The following is a 21,273-nucleotide window of genomic DNA, read 5'->3' as shown; positions in this document are numbered from 1 at the left end:
ATAAGATTGAAATATTTAATATTGAGAATAAAAACACTCGATCAACACCTTATCAATTACTCCCTCCGTCCACCAAAAATGGAACACTTTGGCTGGACACGAGATTTAATAAAATATTTGATGGTTTTGATGTAGTGGAGAAAGGATCCCACCGCTTTATAAGATGTGTGGTTGAGATTGAATTTGAGGTGAGTTTTTTTGTACATAAAGTATTTGTAAGCTACGATGCACGGATTCGCACAAAAACAACATCGTGCAGTATCCGATTCGTGCTTGGGACGGGTGCGGACGCGATTCACGTGGGATTCGCCACCCCCAAAAATTTTAAAAAAAAATCGGATTCACGAATCGGGATTCTCTCTCTCTCTTCACACAGCAGACATGGCGGTGGTGGCTGGTGGCTATGGCAGCTCTGCCGTCCTGTTTCCACCGGCGAGGACGAAGGCATTAGCGGCGTATCGCGGTGGTGGCTGATGTGCCATGTTTCCGAGAGAGAGAGAGATAGAGGTTTAGAGAAGAGACAAGAGAGGGTCAGAGAGTAGGAGACTTTAGGGAGGGAGAGAGAGAGAAGGAGTCGCCGCTCGTCGGCGGCGACAGCGACGCCGTTGAACGGCGGCGGCGGAGGCAGAGAGAGGCCGAGAGAGGAATGAGATGAGAGGGTGCGGCGGGTATGTGTGTTGAGTGTGTGTGTGTGTGATGGAATGCGTTTAAGTGTGTGTTATTTTAGGTTAAGTATTAAAATGGGCTTTGGGCCCTTTCTTTTATTGAAATGGGCTGGGTCTTCATAGTGTTGAATTCTTTATAATGGACTTCAAAATTGTGTTTTTAGTGTTGAATCTTTTATGATGGACTAATACATTATACTCTATAATTTAACTCTCCTAAATTTCCACCCTATAAATTCGATTGGTTATATACACTAAAATATATAAATATATATGGTATTTGATTAGTTATATATAATAAAATATATAAATATAATAGACGTATCCTTCACGAATCGCACCTTATAATTTTTAAAAATCCGTATCCCACGCCCGAATCGTATCGCTCCCACACCCGCCCCCTCGCACCTGTGCAACATAATTTGTAAGATTAAAAGATTAAAGTGGATGATAGGACCATTTCTATAAAATGAAAGTGATACACTATTTGCAGACGCCCGATATAATAAAAGTGCTCCACTTTTGGCAGACGGAGGGAGTATATAAAATAAACACCCTCATCAGTCATCACATATTATTCAGGCCCATCGTGGGAATTCTTTGAAAACAAAAGAATCAAATAATTTTCTGTGGAATTCCATTTCCCCGACTCAAATGTATGAATAAAGAGTGCTGAAAAGGAGGGCTAGTGATTGCCAGGCCACAATTCTTAATTGGAAGAAACGCCAAAGGCCTCTGCCCTTCCATCTCTTGGATAGCGAGGATGGAAATCAATGAAAGCCAAACAAAATCCAATCGGCCAAATCACCATCCAAAAAGAACATGTAAACTTGCGCTTGTAGGCTTCATGAAAATGTTTTACAACACTTGAAAGGTCCCACATTTGAGATAGATATTGCACTTGGAAACTCAGTCCCATTCAATATAAGAAAGAGAAACATGTAATACCGATAAATGGGAGATGAGAAGCACCCATATTAACCAACTACGACTTTCACTCTATCAGAGAAGTTTTAACTTAGCACATTTGACAAACAATAGCATCAGTAGCCCTCTGGGCTCCAGCTCCTGCTCCTGCTCCTGACTGGACTTCGGCTCCTGCTCCTCGACCTGTAAGGGGACCTTGAATAAGATCTCTCTCTGCCACGAGGCGTGATGGATCTGTGTGCACAAGAAAAACAAGCTTTCATTACTACAACGGCCACTACTATACACATAGTTGCCTAATGTTCCAATGAGTTGCATACCTGGAGCGGTATCTGCCCCTTGGAGAGGGAGAATAATAACCAGGACTGGGGCTTCGGGAGTAGGTTTGACGATACCGTGGTGACGGAGAGTAAGAACGTCCATAGCGAGGTGATCTGGAGTAACGACTGGAGGACCTCCTGCTACCGTCGGATCACGTGAAATAAGGATGCGAATCATGTATGGAGAGACCAGAAACTAGGACGCCCACTAACCTGATACGCTCGCGCGACCTCATCTCTGATGGCTTTTTCCTGTTTTCCTCGGCAAATACAACCGTCAACTCGCGCCCAAGAAGAACCCGTGCATCCATATGATATTTGGCTTCAGCAGCATCATCGGGGTCAACATATTGCACAAAACCAAAGCCACGTGGCTGCCTGCACGATATACACAATCCATGGAGGATGAAAATGAGACGGACACGGATCCAACAAATGAACACCCTGATAGCCAAGTGCAGCATCCGAGTAGTCATTCAAATCTAAGAAAATCAAAATTGGGAACAGAGTGAGCTACCCGTGAGAATACAACAACGCAATTGCTAGTAGCTAACCTTGTGAGAGCAAGGTAAAGACTTGAAATCCTTCAAGACTAGAAATTCTTCAAGACTTGAACTTCTGTCATAATTGTATACATACTCAACCTTGCTTCAATCTTCCAAGTTCATTAAGATGATCTTGACCTCTTAACTACTTCATTCTTGCCTTCATCATCACTTTCAAATAAGAAAGTAAAGCAAGTTTCTCATAAAACTAGCGAGTACGCTCAACACACTGCCTAATCAGGGTAACAGAAGAAAACAACCACCACTAGGCTAATATTATTTCCTTAATCAGATAAAATCCTTTCTCGTCCAAGAAGAGATTATTACATAACAGAAATACGCACCCTGTGTAATAATCGCGTGGCAAGTAAATGTCCTTAAGCGGACCAAATTCCCCAAACGGGCCACGGAGATCTTCAGGCCTGCAACAAACGTCAGCAAGAAAAGTTAAGAAAAATCCCATATGCTTAAACTACATAGGCAAATCCCATAAATAAGTAACCATTCACAAAAATGCAAATACCAACACGATCAAAATCTTGGAAATTCATTCAACAAATCTCGAAAGGGCAAAATCGAGTAAAGAATATGATAAGATAGCAATCACACCTGCAATCATGGCGAAGATTGCGAACGAGCAGACTAGTTGGGAGGTCTCTCGCACGGCTTCGGTAACGACCCCTTGGGCTAGGGCTTCGGTATCCCCTTCTATAACCTCTAGGAGATGGACTTCTGCTGTATCTTCTACCCATTTTTCGTTCACACTATTTCACATAAAACGTATAAATAACCTCAAACCACAAATCCTCCGGGGGGTTTCACCATATTAAAGAGAAACGATAGAATAAGAAAAACGGCCTATGAAATGAACGAAGCTTGATTACTGAAACTCCAATCGCCATTCATGAATAAACCACTCAAAAAGGGGGGAAAAAAGGGACAGCTAAAATTTCATCTGTTTGAGAGTTCATCGACAACAAATACAATTAACCTCGAATCAATTCCTATTTGCAACATAAATCTAAAACATGATGACAAAATTCAAGAGATGAGAACTTATAATCGAAGGTAACGCTAGCATGCAGATCATACCAGAGAGACGATCGCACGACACCCAAGTTGAAGATTGAATAATTCTCTCTCCTCCGTCTTAGCAAATGATTATATAGCAGATAAAGCTTAAGATGATTCTCGAGAAGCTTCTCTTCGCCTCTCTTTAGATTGGGCTTAATAATAGCTTTAAATATTGGGCCATACCGAGATGGAGAGCCCAACCCAATATTTAAAATAATTTACTACTCCATTGTGTTTTTTATATTGATTTTATTTATTTATTAAATTAAATTTAGTGAGTGTGATTAAGGGAAGAAAAAAAAAAAATTATAGAGGTATCATAAAACCCTGCAAAAACCCCCTTCTCCGCCGCTGCTCTCTCTCTCCACCGCTCTTCTCTCCACTCTGAGGGCTGATTTACTTTACAGTGAAGCTGTTTATTGAGAGAGTGTTATTTACCCTCTACTTGGCGGATTGCTGAGGAAATGGCGCCGCCTGCAAAAAAAACCCACTCGGAAAGACCTCGAGGCCGCCCCAACGGCGTCGTTCCGTCGTCAAAGTTGCCTCTTCAGCTCGAAGACGATGTTCCCGACTTCCCAAGAGGTTCTCTCTCTTTCTTTCTTTCCCCTTAGTCCATGCTCATTGAGAGCTTCATAAGTTCTATTGAATGGAATGGACTGTGAAAAACACGAAGCAGGAAAAATATAGAACGGAGAATAAAGGACAGTACAGGCGTTGGCGTTGGCGTTGGAACTTGGAAGCAGAGCAAGACATTTGTTAGATAACTGGAAGTTTTATTTCTACCTTTTATGTGGTTGTGACAATAGGCTGATTGGGTATGGTCAGAATGAGGTGCATAGAGGGAGGACGCTGAATGGGGGAGCTAAAATTCAAAATTTCTGGGACGCTATAATTGAAAATTTCCGGGGAAATAATTTTGAAATAAATAGAAATCTGATGGGGGTGCTCAAGCTCTCCTCACCCCCCATCACCCCTGGGTGCTTTTTACACATTTAGTGTTATTTGACATATTATTTCAATGTTTACTAAAGGGTGTGGGCTTTTGCTGATGTTGTATTCATTTCCCTTGTCATAGTATGATATTTGAACCTTCTTATTTCGTCATTGACATCATATTTTATTGTTTAGGAGGGGGGACTTCGCTGAGTAGGGAAGAGAGAAATGAGGCAAGGGAAGGAGTTGATAAGGACTTTGAGACAGACAATAGAGTCCTAAAGAAAAGGAAGAAGGATAAGAGGGTGCAAAATAAGAATAATTCAACTGAGGATGATCTAGGGTTGCTATTTGGAGATGGAATTACAGGGAAATTGCCGAGGTTTGCTAATAAAATCACTTTAAAGGTACGCTCTTGTTTGCTTTATTCCTCGTTTTTCTTAACTTATTTATTAAATTGTCTTAGGTTATCATCATGCTTTGTTTTGACGCCTCTACTAATGCAGCAATGAAGAGTTAGTGTATGAGCACGTTCATTAAAAATTTATGGTTCACCATTCATGGATGACATTCAATTTGTAAAAAAGAGATTTTGTCTTGTTAACTTACATGCTACATGCTACAAATCCCTAGAAAATTGAATATACTCATCTTGCTCGTACTTTAGATACCAAGATAACCATTGAAGGTTGTTTGAAGTGACTAATTCCTGGAAATTACTCTTGGTCCTCTATAGCTAGGTAGAGCAGGACAGAGATTGTGGGAAAACGTGGTTTGGAAATGTAATCTGACATCTTCAACTTATCCATTCATGCATTCTAGTGTTAGTCCAACCCATTTATCACAAACCACATAATTATTTCTTGGTTGACTTCCACCTGTAACAATTGGTTGTTTTTCTTTCCAGTTCATGGATTTTTGGTGTGTAATAATGAGTTCTAACTTCTAACTTGTACAGTTGGTTACTTTTCCTTTGATTGTTTTTCTATATGTTTTGAAGGTCCCACTACCTACATCCAAATATGCAGTTATTGTTTCTCTATGTAGATATGTATTATGTATTTTACAGTTTCTTCTTTTAGTTGCATGCACAAAGTAATCTTTGCCGGATAATCATGGAATATGGGATGGAAGCATGATCATTGAGAATGATAATGGATACTTCTTTTTCATAATTTTTGTTGAATAACCATTATTGTATACCATGGGACTTTGCTCTATTCAGTGATAAATTTATAGAATTCCTTGTAGAATATTTATTGTATTGTGGAAATGCTCTTAGAATTTGTCTTACTTCCTTCTTTATGTATTTCAGAATGTTTCTTCGGGTATGAAACTATGGGGTGTGATTGCTGAAGTTAATGAGAAAGATATCGTAGTTAGTCTTCCTGGGGGATTGAGGGGACTAATTCGTGCATGTGATGCATTTGATCCCATTCCAAGTGATGAAGTCAAAGGGGTATTTTTCCTTTCCATTGGATATCATCTATGGCTCGTTTACAGTTACTATTAAAATTATCTTATTCTACAGGAGAGATATCAGCTGATGAGATGATGAATTTTGTTCATTGGTTTTCCTTTACTAATTTATTTGACTCTTTTCCATATGGCAGGATGCGGATAATAGCTTCCTGTCTCGAATTTACCAGAAAGGGCAGCTTGTATCCTGTGTAGTTTTGCAAGTAGATGATGATAGAAAAGAACTAGCAAAGAGAAAGATCTGGCTTTCTCTGCGTCTATCTGTATTGCACAAAAGCTTAACTCTGGACTCTATTCAAGAAGGAATGGTAACCCATCGAACTATTAGTTTAGTTTGAAGAAGTTTCATTTGGTTGTTTTTCTGTTATCAATGGTATATAGTTTTGGTTGAATACACACGTCACCCTAGTCTCTTATCATTGAACTTCCTCTACAGTTACTAGCCCTGCCCATGGGTTAAGTTGCATGGTAAAAAGAATGAATTTTAAACTTGGTAGTTTAGAACTTCTGCTGGACTTTCCTATTTTCTGCAGTTTGTTATGTATGAAGTTTTCCTTTTATATCTGTGAATCAGTCCAATGCTTTTGTCCTTTGATGCTTCGACATAGTTGTATATTGTTTATCTAAATTATGTCATAAGTTTTACTTGACAAACTTCTACATAACTTTATATGCAGGTACTAAGTGCATATGTGAAGAGCATCGAGGATCACGGTTTTATGCTTCACTTTGGGTTGCCTTCTTTTGCTGGATTTATGCCAAAACAAAATCAGTCTGGTAATCCAATAGTCTATCATGCTTTTAATGCAGAACTTGGGGGTAGATGGATTCAAGCTTCATTTGTATTGAGCAATTTGGGGGAAATATGTAATTGCCTTGGTGGATAGATAGCTTATGCATCTCCATCCTATATAGACCTGGTTAGGTCGGTATCACCTATTAGTTTTGAGTATTTGGTCAGTTACAACTTTTTAGTTTGATTTAGTGAAGGGGGTATGGGTCATCAAGATTATTGTTCGTTAGCATACTAAAAAGTGATATTAATGTTTCCTTTACTAGATGCTTCATTTCCATTATCTGTTTATGTTGCAGAGGGAAGAAACCTAAATGTAGGCATAGGCCAGCTTTTACAAGGGATTGTTAAAAGTGTTGACAGATCTCGGAAGGTAGTCCATATGAGTTCCGATTTGGACATGGTATCAAAATATGTGGTATGTATATTTCTATTACTATACTGTTCATTTGTTTCCTAAAGTATCATGCTTTTACTAATCCACAAACATCTGTGCAGACCAAAGAGCTTAAGGGCATTTCAATTGATCTTCTTGTTCCGGGCATGATGGTTAATGCTCGTGTGCAATCAACCCTTGAAAATGGCATCTTGCTATCCTTTCTTACATACTTCACTGGAACTGTATGTCAGCATCTTTGTTATTTTGACCAAAATTGTAGAAACAAGTACGTCTTTCATATGATTTGTCTTTGATCATGTACAGGTTGATTTATTTAATCTAGACAAAACTTTTCCATCTTCAAGATGGAAGAATGATTATGCCAAAAATGTTAAGGTAATGCTGTTGTCCATTTCTTTTAGATCAAACTGTGATATTTTTTAGCACGATTGCTTATTAAGTTCCTCTTGAACCTATGTCAATTCCACCTGGGCTGAATAAAGAATTATTTAATTTGTCTTAGTGGTTCTGACTTCTGTTTCTCCACATCGTAATTGCAATCTCTTCTGATTGGTCTGTAGTTTAATGCTCGCATCTTGTTTATCGACCCTTCAACTAGAGCTGTTGGTTTGACATTGAGTCCTCAGCTTGTCAGTAATAAGGCTCCGGCATCTGTAAGTTTATTTTATGCTACTAGTGCTGCATTCTTTATACTTCCTTTCTAGCTTGTTGATGTATTCGACATATTTGTCTTTCCAAGTCTGAGAATACAAGTTTCTGCCTGCTAACAATTATTACCTCATGTGAAAATATTTGTTAAGCAGCTTGTTAAGGTTGGCGATATTTTTGAACAATGTAAAGTAGTCAGGGTTGATAAAGGGTCAGGCCTTCTTCTTGAAGTTCCTACTGTACCAGTTCCAACCCCCACTTATGTCAATGTAAGTTCATTAATTCTACTTCTTTTGTGTGTTGACATTCTTTCTGTGAACTTGACTCTGTTGTTACTGATCTTTGAGAATTTCAGGTAACCGACGTAGCTGATAAGGAAGTTAAGTTGGATAAGATCTTTAAGGAAGGCAGCTCTGTCCGTGCCAGGATACTCGGATATAGGCACTTGGAAGGACTTGCAACTGGTACTCTAAAGGTTGTTTGGCTACATGTTTCTAGTATTTATCCTTTGTGCATTGTAAAGTTCAAATATAGAACATTGCGTGAAGCAATTGACTTTGTTAAATTTACTCTAAAGAACCAACAATATCTCCTTTAAGATTAGTGGAGATAGATGGCAGGAATTATGCAGACAAGTACATTCAGAAACAAGCACTTCTCCACTATCTAGCAAATTTTTGTTATGGGGGTACACAACTCAAGGGGAATGTAACAAAAAAAAGATTTGGCAACAGATGGCAAATATTTTCATATATCTAGTTTGATGTTATCTTCATTTTCACAATTTGCAACACTATTGTCTTATTCTTTTTTACGAACACGGATTACTGCTGAAGCTTTTGACGTTTGTCTCTTTCCTGTTTCTTCTGAACAGACTAGTGCATTTGAAGGTTCAGTTTTCACTCACTCTGATGTGAAGCCGGGCATGGTTGTAAAAGCTAAAGTTATTGCAGTCGACAGTTTTGGTGCTATTGTGCAACTTGCTAGTGGTGTGAAAGCCCTATGTCCCCTCCGGCATATGTCAGAGTTTGAGATTACAAAGCCTAGGAAAAAGTTTGAGGTTGTTAAATTTATCCTATGTGCGAGAGCCATTGTTGCATTTGTGTGGAGCAGAATGGTTCTTTGGATACTTTTTTGTAATTTTAATTCTCATCATTGTATAAACATTTTTCAGGTGGGAATTGAGTTAGTTTTTCGTGTACTGGGGTGCAAGTCCAAGAGAATCACTGTTACACACAAGAAAACTCTTGTATGGTCTTCCCAGCGTATACTTTTTTCTAGTACTATTTTTTAACCTATTGTGCATTGTGAGATGCTACTTTTTTATGAATTTAACCATTGTGTGAAGTACTGAAGCTTGATGCTATTTTCAGCAAATAGATTAGTTTTGAAGTTGTGTCAAAAGAACAGCATGTTAAAGTTTTAGCACCACGTTATTGAAATGATTGATTGCAATTTCATGTGTAAGATAGAGGAGAGTATGATGCAAATTGTAGATATTAAGGTGAGAGGTGTTCAAGTTTCATGCATTTGTAGGTCTTTAACTGTTTGTGAACAAAGTTATTCTGTGTGCATAGTAGGGTCAATGAGATAAGTTGTACTGGCAGGTCTTGTTATGGACCAAGACTTATTTATTTGTTTTCACATAATTTATGCATGCTTTCTAGCCTTTCTTATTTCTTACTGTCTCACTATCCCAATTGTATTATACTGGGATCATTTAGGTGAAATCAAAGCTTGAGATCCTTAGTTCTTATGCTGATGGGACTGATGGGTTAGTCACTCATGGGTGGATTACAAAGATTGAGAAGCATGGATGCTTCGTTCGGTTCTACAATGGGGTTCAAGGATTTGCCCCTAGGTAAGTCACAGAGCACTTGAGGAATTTTTTGGCATGGATGTTATTGGGTGATTTTATTTTTTATTTTTGAGCATATGGCTTCCTCTTCCTGCTACTTTTGCTTTTGTCAAATAGTAACATAGTATTTAGTGTTTTGTTTGATTATTTTACTTTAGCTGAACTTTGAGCTACTCTTTTTATTACAGATCTGAACTTGGTTTGAGTCCAGGCAGTGACATACATTCCATGTATCATGTCGAACAAGTTGTCAAATGTAGAGTTGTCAAATGTCTTCCTGCTTCGCACCGAATAAATCTCAGTTTCAACATCACACCCACAAGGTTTGTAGACCAATTTTTCTTCATAGCAAGTGTTTTCTGAAATACGAACATATTTATTTCTTAATCACTTCATTAGCCTAAATAGTGTAATTGCTAGCTTCCTTTGTTTTCTTGCATGCTTATCATGGATGAATTTATCTGGAGAATGTTAAATTTTGGTAGGGGATCGGAGGATGAATTAATCAAACCAGGAAGTCTAGTCTCTGGAGTTGTTGAGAGTGTAGCAACTCAAACAATACTAGTAGCTGTCCATGAATCGAGTCACATGAAAGGCACCATCTTTCTTGAACATTTGGCAGACCACCATGGTAGTGTATAATTCTTGATTACTTGTCTAATTAACTGCTATGTTCTGCTTCGCCCCATAATTCGCAGGTCCAAAGATTTTGTTTTTAAATCTGCTCTTGATTTTACCTCGAAACGTGTGATCCTATTTGATTTTCTTTCTTTCAATTTAACAGGTCTTGCCACTTTGTTGATGTCTGTTGTGAAGCCAGGGTACCACTTTGATAAACTCTTGGTTCTTGGTAATCTCATCATTGTTCTTTTCAATTATTAATTATGTACCTTAGAGTTGCTTTCTTCTGTTATGCTTGTCATGGTATGCCTCTATATATATATTTTTTTTTGGGGGGGGGGGGTTAGCATATAAGATGTAGTGCAGGGGATGATTGCAATTTGAGTAATTAATGTCAATAATACATATTATGAGGATAGGTTGGGGACCTGCAAGTGGTATGTTAGTATAAAGGACAGCCTAAGAACTGAGGTTTTTGATGGTTGAGTTTTTATATCTATTGCAGATGTTGAAGGAAATAATATGATACTCACCGCCAAGCATTCACTGGTTAACTCAGTTGAGCAGCTTCCGGTTGATATTAGCCAAATCAGCTGTCACTCTGTGGTTCATGTAAGAATTTTTGTGTTAGATGAACACCTTCCATACCAACATGTAGAGGATTGATTTGATAAGCCTTTCATTCTTCTCCTTGGTTCACGTTCATTTGTGTACCAGGGTTACATATGCAATATAATTGACACTGGCTGTTTCGTTCGCTTTATGGGACGATTAACTGGATTTGCTCCCAAAAGCAAGGTATAAATACAAAGAAGTATCATTTTTTTAATCAGTGTTTGTGTGCAACTACTCAGTTTGATGTTTATATATTGTTTGTGTTACAGGCTACTGATGACAGGAGATCAGATCTTTCCGAAGTCTTCTATGTTGGGCAGTCTGTACGAAGCAACATAGTGGATGTAGGCCCAACATCTATATTTAGTTTGTAAATGGAAAACTTCAGGAGAATCTCTTCTAATCTTTTTTTTTTCCTAATCTATTTCCAGATTTCCAGTGATACGGGTAGAATAACACTATCACTGAAGCAGTCATTGTGTTCTTCGACTGATGCATCTTTTATTCAAGAATACTTTTTTTTGGAAGAGAAGGTAACACCTGAATTTTTGTTAATCACTGACTACTCTCTGAAGTACAGTGTGAGAGGAGCCACAAGCCCTGTATTTAGCCTTTTGTCAGAATGAAAGCACTAGGATGGTGACATCTGTTATATCTTTAGTGTAATCTTCAATTCATTACTTTGTTTGGAATGCTTATTCTTGTTTAATCTGATATAATTACTTACCTTGTTAAATTAGTGCTGCAATAGTGCTTTCACCTTGCTGGTTTTTCTCTTTTCCATTTGTCAAGTCACTTTAAACTATTGGTTAAGGAGTACTTGTTTTGATAATACTAAGTGGTTTACTCGTCTTCTATCTAATCCAAAGTGTGTGTGTGTGTGAGGGGGGGAGTGTTCATAGGTTTCAAGGTTTTTTTTCCTGGGTATTGTTTTTGTGCTAATGTATGTTTCTGCTAACTACCTGTTGCGCGTCTTTATGTTACACGACTGCTTTTGTCAGATTTCGGAGCTGCAAGTATTGGACTCTCAGGGCTTAAGATGGACCGATGGATTTGGTATTTGCAGTGTCATTGAAGGAAAAGTACATGAAATTAAAGATTTTGGTGTTGTTATCAGCTTTCAGGAATATAGTGATGTCTATGGCTTTATTTCTCATTATCACTGTAAGTCTCTGTCGTAAAACTACAATATGTTTAGTCCTGTTGAAAAATGATGTTCAGGATATTATTCTCTGCAGTGGCTGAAACCACCTTGGAAAAACACTCTGTTGTTCGAGCTGCAGTTCTTGATGTTTCCAGGATTGAACGCCTTGTAGATCTATCATTAAAGCCAGAGTTTGTAAATAAAACAAAAGAAGAGAGTTCTACTTCGAAAACACTTAAAAAGGTTTGCCTTTGAGGAAAAAGTGTATTAGTGGTTGCCAAGCAGTTTGGCATAGTCTCTATTTAATAAATTGACAGCCTTTTTATGTGGGTTATGGAAACCAGCACTCTTGTTCCTTCCCGTTCCATGTATTTAATTAGTATATTATTGTTTGTAGAAGCGTAAAAGAGAAGCCCATAAGGACTTGGAAGCTAATCAAGTGGTTAATGCAGTTGTTGAGATTGTGAAGGAAAATTACTTGGTAAGCAGTACATTTTGTTATATTGTTCATTTGATTTTGGTACTTAAGTGATGTATATGTGAATGTTGAACCTTTTCCACTGTTTCTCTGAATAGGTTCTCTCTCTTCCAGCATATAATTATTCAATAGGCTATGCATCATTGACAGATTACAACACCCAGAGATTGCCTCTTAAACAGTTTTCCCACGGACAGAGGTAATAACCAAATGCTCTTCTAAAGCAGTGCTGAGTGCTTTTTGTTGAATTAGGTGGTCTAACTTTTAGTGAAATCGTGATAAGAATGTGTACTTTTCACGTCATTGTCTTCTATAGGTAACTTCCATGTGAGCTCCACTGCTCATGTTTTTGTTCATGTGTTGTTTTCTTATTATTGCCTGTGAAAAAAAATGCTTTATTTAGTACTCCCTCCGTCCCAGCCCAATAGGCTCAGTTTCCTTTTTGGGACGTCCCACTCCAATAGGCCCAGTCTTAAAATAGAAAGAATTAGGGCTTTAATTAAAATTATAACTACTTTAATTAAGGAGATATACACCCTAATTATACCTCTCCCTTTCTCTCTCCTTCCTCTCTCAATCGCTCTCTTTCCCTCTCAACCATAGCTTCCCGCTGCCGCCTCAAGACCACAGCCTCCCGCCGCCGCCTCAAGACCACAGCCTCCGTCGTTCAACGCTACGGCGTCGTCGCCCCCTCGCCCTCTCCGCCTCGTTCTCACCTTCACTCCCGTCTCGATTTCTCTCTCTACGGAAACAGGACGCACGGACACAGCCCCTGCTGTGCCGCTGCCGCCTCTCCTTCATCGGTGGACGGTTCGGAGCCCCCACCGCCGCCGTCTCTAGCGGCACAAACCCTAGCCGCCTCCACCGCGTTCTCCGTCTCCATCGTGTTCTACCGTCTTCACCCTCTACCGCGTCCTCCGTCTCCACCCTCCACTCTTGCAGATCTGGAATTTTCTTTCTTAAATTTTGATTTCTCAGTCCTAAATCTCCACTCTTGCAGATCTGGAATTTTCTTTCTTAAATTTTGATTTCTCAGTTCTTGATTTAGGGTTCTTAATTTGCAGATCTGAATTTTCTTGATTTAGGGTTCTTGATTTTGTTGCTGAAAGTTTCGTTCTTGATTTTTTGTGAATTTTCTCTCTCATAATTTACTGAATTGTTGAAGCTTGAAGAAGAATGAAATAAGGGAATTTTCGTTCTTGATTTTTGGAATTTTTTTTGTTGAATTGTTGTTGAATTCGTTATTGCTGATATCTTAATCTCATAATGAGATTAGAAAAAAATAAGGGAATACTTAATTGTTTAATTTTTGATGGATCACACTATTTACCTATCAATAAGTAAGTTTCTTAATCTCCGTGCCGAAAACAACTGAGCCTATTGGCCCGGGACGGAGGGAGTACTAAAATAACCTAATCACAATTGTTGGTTTCTCAATTATGACGATAGTTTTGTTAATTTGTGTTCAACTCATGTTACAAACCTTGTACACTAATTTTGATCATATCTTCAAGGTAAGGCTGGAAATTACCCAAATAATCAAGTGATTTCAAAATGTATACCAAACCTTGGATATCCCATTTGTTTTTATTGCATTAAACTGTACAATGGATCAAGTGATATTAATTCTATATATCCAGTCTTATCAATGAAAGTAAATGAGGCCTTATTGTTGAAACTTTTGATAGCTTGGATCCATGGCGAAGGGGATAATGCTAAATCACTTTAACTTTTATAAGATCATAGGATGAAGTTCAGGATCCTCCAGAAATAGTTCATTGAACTGAAGGCTTTGTTGTGTTGTTGTAAATTTTCTAATCATAAATTTGACCTGTCAATTTTTGTTGGTACTTTTGGGTGCAGTGTCTCGGCCACTGTAATGGCTCTTCCAGGTCCGACAACTGGTGGAAGATTGCTACTGCTTCTCAAGTCCTTGAGTGATGGCATGGGGACATACAGTTCTAAGCGCGCAAAGAAGAATTCTAGCTATGATGTTGGATCTCTCATTCAGGCAGAGGTTGGTATTTTTCATTATGTTTAGTTGGGAAACATATGGATGCAGATGTACTAGCTGGTGGTATTATCTATATTTTAGCAATCTTTGGTTTAGTTCTTTAACTAACTTGAATTTCGTCTTTGATTTTCAGATTACTGAAATAAAGCCTCTTGAACTTCGAGTGAAATTTGGTTCTGGTTTCAACGGAAGAATACATATAACTGAGGTTGGAAATCCTTATTGTTGTCAAGACTAGGATTTGTCCTCTTTATGTGCGATTTTCTATTGGAAAGTCCGGAAATCATGATTTTTTCTATGGATTCTGGCAGGCAACTGATGATAATTCTGCTGATAGTCCCTTTAGTAACTATAGAGTTGGGCAGACACTGACTGCAAGGATTGTTTCAAAGGGTAATAAGACAGCGAAAAGTAGGGGATATGATGGATGGGAATTATCAATCAAGCCATCCTTGCTTAAAGGTAAGGATTATCAAAGTTGTTCATCTGATATAATGTTCACATTTAGCATGGTTAGAATAGGAGAATGACAATTACTAGTATCCATCAAAGCTGCAAGGCCTAGTGTCTTTGTTTTTTTATGGGAGTGCCTTTACATTTCAGAACGTCTGACTTGCTGTTCATATGCAGACTTGCCTTTCCATTTACTGAGCATTAATGTTTTCTTCATGATGCCTAAAATTATATTACATTTTTTATTTTCTTTTATTGGTAAACACCATCACTCTGTCCAGGTCTACATCTTCCAAGTTCTGATGTCTGCCTTTCCTTCTATGCCATCCATTAAGCTGACAACCTATTATTTGTCAAGTTCGAGCTGTATTTCATCTCTGTTACTGTAATCAATCCATGTTAGATTCTGTAATCTGATCCTCTGTGGAGGCCGTGTTCGTATATCCAAGTGACTTCTGATTCCATGCATAAATTACAGGGAACCGGCAGAAAATCTTCCTAATAATGTCATTAAATGTTTATCTATGGTAGTTCTGTGCCCAAGTTAAAACCAGGCTATCTGAATGTCTTTTCTTTTCCTTAGTGGTCAATAAATTCCCCAATCTTTACCCTTAGTTCCCTTATTTTTCTAAATCTAATTTGTCATGAATTCTCAGCCAGATTATCTCCATTTGTTATCATTATTTGCCATCTCATTGCTATTATTTCCAGGAAAGTTGAGATCACTTGTTTTTGTCCATATTACTCCAAGGCTCTTTGATCTAGTTGCTATAGTTTTTTATTGAGAGAACTCAGGTAGATTAATATAAATAGTATTGAGAGTACTGAGATTGATTATTTTTTTCAATTGAATAAATTGCATTCTGTATACAGGATATACTGAAACAAGTAAATCATTATCTTCAGAAGACATCAACTATTCTTATGGACAGTGTGTTTCTGGTTTTGTGTATAAGATCGACCCTGAGTGGGCCTGGCTGACTGTTTCTCGAGAGTTTATGGCTCAGCTGTATATTCTTGACTCCTCATGTGAACCTTGTGAACTTGCGGATTTCCAGAAGAGATTTTATGTGGGCAAAGCTATTTCAGGATTTGTAATCAATGTGAATAAGGAGAAGAAGTTACTTCGTGTAGTCTTGCATGCACCACCTAATGGTTCTGGGGAACTCAAAGGAGCTGATTCTGACCATAATTCATTATGTCATTTAGCTGAAGGAAGTGTTGTAGGTGGCAGGATTTCTAAAATCCTTCCTGGAGTTGGTGGATTGCTGGTCCAAATTGATCAGCATCATTATGGCAAGGTTCATTTTACTGAATTGACAGATGCATGGGTCCCAAAGCCCCTTTCTGGTTATCAGATAGGACAATTTGTGAAATGTAGAGTCTTGGAAATTAACAATGCTTTCAAGGGGAGTGTCCATGTTGACTTATCCCTTCGATCAACACAAGATGCTGCAGGGTAAGACCTCCTACCTAGCTAATTTGGGAGTGGCATCTCTTTTTTGAAGTGCTATGTAATTCATGCTTGCTATTTGACATCATAGACTTTTTTTAGGGGGGACATCATTCAACCTCATGTATTATTAATTTATTACCCATTCAGCCACAACTTTTAATAAAAAGGGGTCCAGCTGCAACTTTTATACAAATACACAAAATATTTACCTCTTAAAGTAATATATGGAGGTATAAACCCATAATGTATATCTTTTTTTATTTTTATATGGTGTTATTTATTGTTCTAAATTAAGTATTTGTATATTTTAAGTATTTGTGTTTTAAGTATGTATTTTAAGTAGAAAATATATTATAGATAAATATATTAGAATTTTTATATTTTAGGTGCGTCTCGCCTACGAAAAGCCCGCGCCTGAGCTTAAAGCCCTGCGCCTAGGCTCCGGGGCATGTTTGCGCCTCGTGCGCCTTGGGCTTTTTTAAACCCAGATCACAAATACCATTTTATCATGTGCAGGCACACTTCTGCTCGACGTGTGGACACAATAACAGACCTTCATCCGGATATGGCCGTACAGGTACCATATTAATTCTCCAGCGATTGATTATTCATATAATTATGAACTTCTTGCCATGAAAATTTTTAATCATTGAACTGTGTCCTAATATATTGCCTTGAATGTATTACTTATTTACTACATCCTCATATGCTGCAGGGTTATGTTAAAAATGTGTCTCAAAAAGGATGTTTTATTATGCTTTCACGGAATATTGATGCCAGAATCCTCATCTCAAATTTGTCAGACAACTTTGTTGAAAATCCTGAGAAGGATTTCTCGGTTGGAGAACTTGTGACTGGCAAGTAAGTATGCTTAATGAAACATCTTTCTGTTTATGCGCGAGTATGCAACACTGACACATATTGTGCAGGGTACTATCGGTGGAACCGTTATCTAAGCGTGTTGAAGTTACCCTTCGGACTTCAAGTGCAGTCTGTGTGCCAAAATCCAACTCTGATCACTTAAACCAAATTACGGTTGGAGATATTATCCATGGAAAAGTCAAGCGTGTTGAGTCTTATGGGTTGTTTATATCCATAGATCAGACAAATGTTGTAAGTGAACTGGCTTCCTTTGATTTTGTTGGTTCCGGCTTCCTATTTCTAGGCCTGATTATATGTTTTTAGTTATCATGTTTGAAGATGTAAAACTTGTCGGTTTTGTTCTCGTGCCTAGCTTATTAGCTATGATGGACAAAGTATGTCCTGATTCTGAAATCAATCTGGCTTTGATGTCAAGTTTCTTCATTCTGACTGGTTAATATATATGACCTCTATAGCAAACTAGTGACGGTTTCAAACTGTACTGATATTCTTATTTTTTGCCTTTTGTGTAGGTTGGTCTATGCCATGTTTCAGAGCTTTCTGATGATCATATAGATGATCTACTGGCGAAGTTTAAAGCAGGAGAGAGAGTGACAGCGAAAGTTTTGAAGGTCACTCCTCTAATTAAATTTAAATAATATCCAGCTCATGTCAAGACACTGAAAGTTAAATGTTTGATTATGTTTAATGTATTTATTTGTTTTGTATTGAATGGGTTTGGTTGAAGTGAAAATAAGCCAAATAAAATGTGGAACATTCTCTTTCATGTTGGTGCCACTTCTTGAACGACTGAATTTCTCCACCATGAAGTTTTTCTGTAACTTACTTCCTTATACCTTCCAAATTGTAAACATATCGCTGATTGTCCAAAAAAGTACATTGTTGGCAAGAAAAAAGTATCTGTCAAACGTCACTCTCCTGTGATATCTAGCCTTACATTTTCTAACTTTTCTTATAGGTGGATAAAGAGAGAAATCGAGTTTCCTTGGGGATGAAGAATTCGTATATCATAAGTGAAGGAGGTTCTCCAACACCTTCAAGCCAAAACATTGATTCTGCCATTGGCATGAATGGTTCGGTTGTAATACCCGCTCCAGCATTATCAGAGAACAGCTCAGAGGACATGAATAATGGATCTGATGTTGGCCATATCCCTCTACTAGCTGATGCAGAATCTAGGGCTCTTGTGCCACCGCTTGAGGTTCCACTGGATGATATAGAAAGCGTAGATATTCAAGGTGATGTTAGTCAAAGTGCAGTGGATGCTACAGATGGCATTGAAGAGAAAAACGATAAAAAAGCAAAAAAGAAAGCTAGAGAAGAAAGGTATTGGAGCTCTGCAAGAATATTACTCTAATTTATGTTGAAATTTGGATTAATGCTTCTACTTATGCTTTATGATGGTTGACTTATAGCATTGGTGTTCGACTTTCTGATGCTTCTGTATAGGGAACGAGAGATAAGAGCTGCTGAGGAGAGGCTGCTAGAAAAAGATATCCCAAGGAGTGCCGATGAATTTGAGAAACTTATTCGGAGTTCTCCAAATAGCAGCTTTATATGGATAAAGTACATGGCATTTATGCTCTCTTTGGCAGATGTTGAGAAGGCACGGTCTATTGCTGAAAGGTACAGATGGCATTTCAATTTGTGGTGCATGAGAACAATTTCTCCTATCATGGAGAGCATCTGTAGCCTCTGTGTGTGTGTGTGTGCGTGTGTGTGATGAACTCATGATATGAAATTGTGGGTTTTAGGGCATTGAGAACAATAAATATCCGAGAAGAGTCCGAGAAGCTGAATGTATGGGTTGCTTATTTCAACTTAGAAAATGAGTACGGTAATCCTCCAGAGGTAATAACCACCGTTTAAACATTTGGTGATTCTTTACATTAGTTGATTTGTTTTGCATTTCGAACCATTGTCAGTTGACATTTGGATTGGTAACGCCTTAATTCCATTTATCCTTTGTCAGGAGGCTGTTTCAAAAATATTTGAGAGAGCATTGCAGTACTGTGACCCCAAAAAGGTGAATCTTGCGCTTCTGGGCATGTATGAGAGAACGGAACAGCATAAATTGGCTGATGATCTTCTTAACAAGATGAGTAGAAAGTTCAAGCAATCATGCAAGGTAGAGTACCTGTTGTATATGACATTGATGAGTAGCCATTTCAAGTGTAGTAAGTAAGTATGCATTGTGGTATTCAGGTGTGGGTGAGAAAGGTTCAGTCTCTTGTGAAGAGAAACAGTGATGGGGTTCAGTCGGTGGTGGAACGGGGTCTGAAGAGCCTTCCCCGTCACAAGCATATAAAATTCATAACGCAGACGGCCATCCTTGAGTTCAAATGTGGGGTTCCGGACAGAGGAAGGTCCTTGTTTGAGAAAATGCTGAGGGAGTATCCCAAGAGAACAGATTTATGGAGCGTGTATCTCGATCAAGTAATCATTATTACTCTTCCAACTCAACTAAACTCAACGAGATTATGCATATATTATTATTGGATTTGGTTGTAACATGTGTTTGTTGAAATGAACAGGAGATCCGGGTAGGTGATGCCGATTTGATCCGTGCACTATTTGAAAGAGCAATAAGTTTGAGCCTTCCCCCAAAGAAGATGAAGGTGAGCTTCTTCCTCTTGTACTACTCTCTTATGTGTATATGGGGTTCGGGTCTAGTGAGAATTACACATGCACAAACACCTGAAATCCATGAACTCGAGATGAACAAATCAATACAACACATTGCATTCAACTAACGTGGTTGTTCATTGATTTGTTCATCTCGAATTCATGGATGTTAGGTGTTTTGTTCACGAGTTCTCAGTTCTCGCTTAAAAATGTTGCTCACACCTACTTGATCCGTCCCTCTCTACGTATATAGGTTTAGGATCAGATGAGAATGACCTTTTTAAGTGAGAACTAGGAGGAACATATGCACAAATACATAAAATTCATGAATAAGAGATGACAAAACTAAACAAATTAATTAGTTGACTGTCAATTCTATGCATGTGTTGCATTGATTTGTTCATTCTGCTATCTCTTATTCATGAATTTTATGTGCATGTGGTCTTATTTATCACCAAAGGATTATATTCTCACTAGATCCCATCCTTCTCTCTCTCATCTACTGCACAAAGTCAGTGTATTAATGTAATAATAATGGTGGTGCAGTTCTTGTTCAACAAGTATCTTCAGTATGAGAAGTCGAGCGGTGACGAACAACGGATTGAATCCGTCAAGGCCAAGGCTATGGAATACGTGGCCACTCTTGATTGAATTTCATTCTTGAAGTTTTGTAGTATCTTGTATATCATGTTAGAATCACATGAAATATTACATTTTTGTGCGAATTTGTACTATACATTTATCAAATGTACTTGTTAATTCACTCTCCAACCATCCAGAATGAAAAACAAAAACATGCACTAACAAAGTGGCGTGTTTGTTCCACCAATATTACGTATTTTTATCCACAAATATCACATTTGTAAAACACTAATTTGAATGAAACTTATCCATTCGACGCCGTTAGTTACATCTTACATTGCAATAAAGTTATGGATACATGTATGTTTTGATTTTTTCGCAATTTGAATTTGAGAACACCTATGCTATAGCTTAATTTAGGGATGTCAATTTAGCCTGAAATTTGTGAGTTAGCCCGATTGGCCTATCAATTTGAGAGGCTCAAATAGCTCGACATTCGATGGGGTTGGCTTGAGTTTGGATCTCGTAAGTGTTGAAACTTTTATTTTTTTTAAATATAATTTTTAGAACAAATTTAAAATATTTCATATTAAACTCATTTTATATTATCAGTAGTGTAGTTTGTATAATAACCATTCCCCATGCCTGTATATAAGCTTAATAATACTCATTTCGTTCATGAAAATTATAGCATTATTACTTCCTCCGTTCCATTTATAATGTTCCAAAAAAATTGAAATAGGCAAATTAAAGAAATATAA

At 37.9% G+C, this 21,273-nt stretch overlaps 2 protein-coding genes across 4 annotated transcripts; one reads left to right on the top strand and one right to left on the bottom strand.

Moving 5' to 3' along the window:
* Positions 1-1,483: 1,483 nt before the first annotated feature.
* Positions 1,484-3,708, bottom strand: LOC130988803 (serine/arginine-rich SC35-like splicing factor SCL33). 2 transcript variants are annotated; one of them, XM_057912766.1, is made up of 6 exons: positions 3,550-3,708; positions 3,067-3,221; positions 2,802-2,879; positions 2,126-2,290; positions 1,913-2,053; positions 1,484-1,826 (listed from the first exon to the last, which is right to left on the bottom strand). In XM_057912766.1, exons 2-6 carry the CDS (start codon positions 3,207-3,209, stop codon positions 1,709-1,711), a joined length of 645 nt encoding a protein of 214 aa, XP_057768749.1. In that variant the 5' UTR covers positions 3,210-3,221; positions 3,550-3,708; the 3' UTR covers positions 1,484-1,708. The 2 variants fall into 2 exon arrangements, with proteins under 2 accessions (XP_057768749.1, XP_057768750.1); XM_057912767.1 differs by having other exon boundaries at positions 1,913-2,050.
* An 85-nt stretch (positions 3,709-3,793) lies between these two features.
* Positions 3,794-20,759, top strand: LOC130988751 (rRNA biogenesis protein RRP5). Of its 2 annotated transcripts, XM_057912698.1 has the most exons (40): positions 3,813-4,113; positions 4,660-4,871; positions 5,780-5,923; positions 6,078-6,251; positions 6,621-6,720; positions 7,036-7,154; positions 7,235-7,357; positions 7,440-7,511; positions 7,697-7,789; positions 7,940-8,053; positions 8,140-8,259; positions 8,659-8,844; positions 8,959-9,033; positions 9,509-9,645; positions 9,831-9,965; positions 10,128-10,273; positions 10,427-10,492; positions 10,769-10,875; positions 10,981-11,061; positions 11,148-11,222; positions 11,310-11,411; positions 11,880-12,042; positions 12,117-12,265; positions 12,420-12,503; positions 12,599-12,699; positions 14,364-14,517; positions 14,648-14,722; positions 14,826-14,976; positions 15,841-16,426; positions 16,940-17,000; positions 17,139-17,284; positions 17,353-17,536; positions 17,818-17,916; positions 18,264-18,631; positions 18,755-18,931; positions 19,060-19,156; positions 19,278-19,433; positions 19,511-19,741; positions 19,840-19,923; positions 20,477-20,759. In XM_057912698.1, the coding sequence occupies exons 1-40, from the start codon at positions 3,996-3,998 to the stop codon at positions 20,579-20,581; spliced, it is 5,670 nt and encodes a 1,889-aa protein (XP_057768681.1). In that variant the 5' UTR covers positions 3,813-3,995; the 3' UTR covers positions 20,582-20,759. The 2 variants fall into 2 exon arrangements, with proteins under 2 accessions (XP_057768679.1, XP_057768681.1); XM_057912696.1 differs by having other exon boundaries at positions 3,794-4,113; positions 8,659-9,033.
* The last annotated feature ends 514 nt before the right edge of the window (positions 20,760-21,273 follow it).

Source organism: Salvia miltiorrhiza, chromosome 6 (genome assembly GCF_028751815.1).
Source record: "Salvia miltiorrhiza cultivar Shanhuang (shh) chromosome 6, IMPLAD_Smil_shh, whole genome shotgun sequence".
In the NCBI taxonomy this organism is placed as follows: Eukaryota; Viridiplantae; Streptophyta; class Magnoliopsida; order Lamiales; family Lamiaceae; genus Salvia; species Salvia miltiorrhiza.
This window is presented reverse-complemented; position numbering and strand designations above follow the sequence as displayed.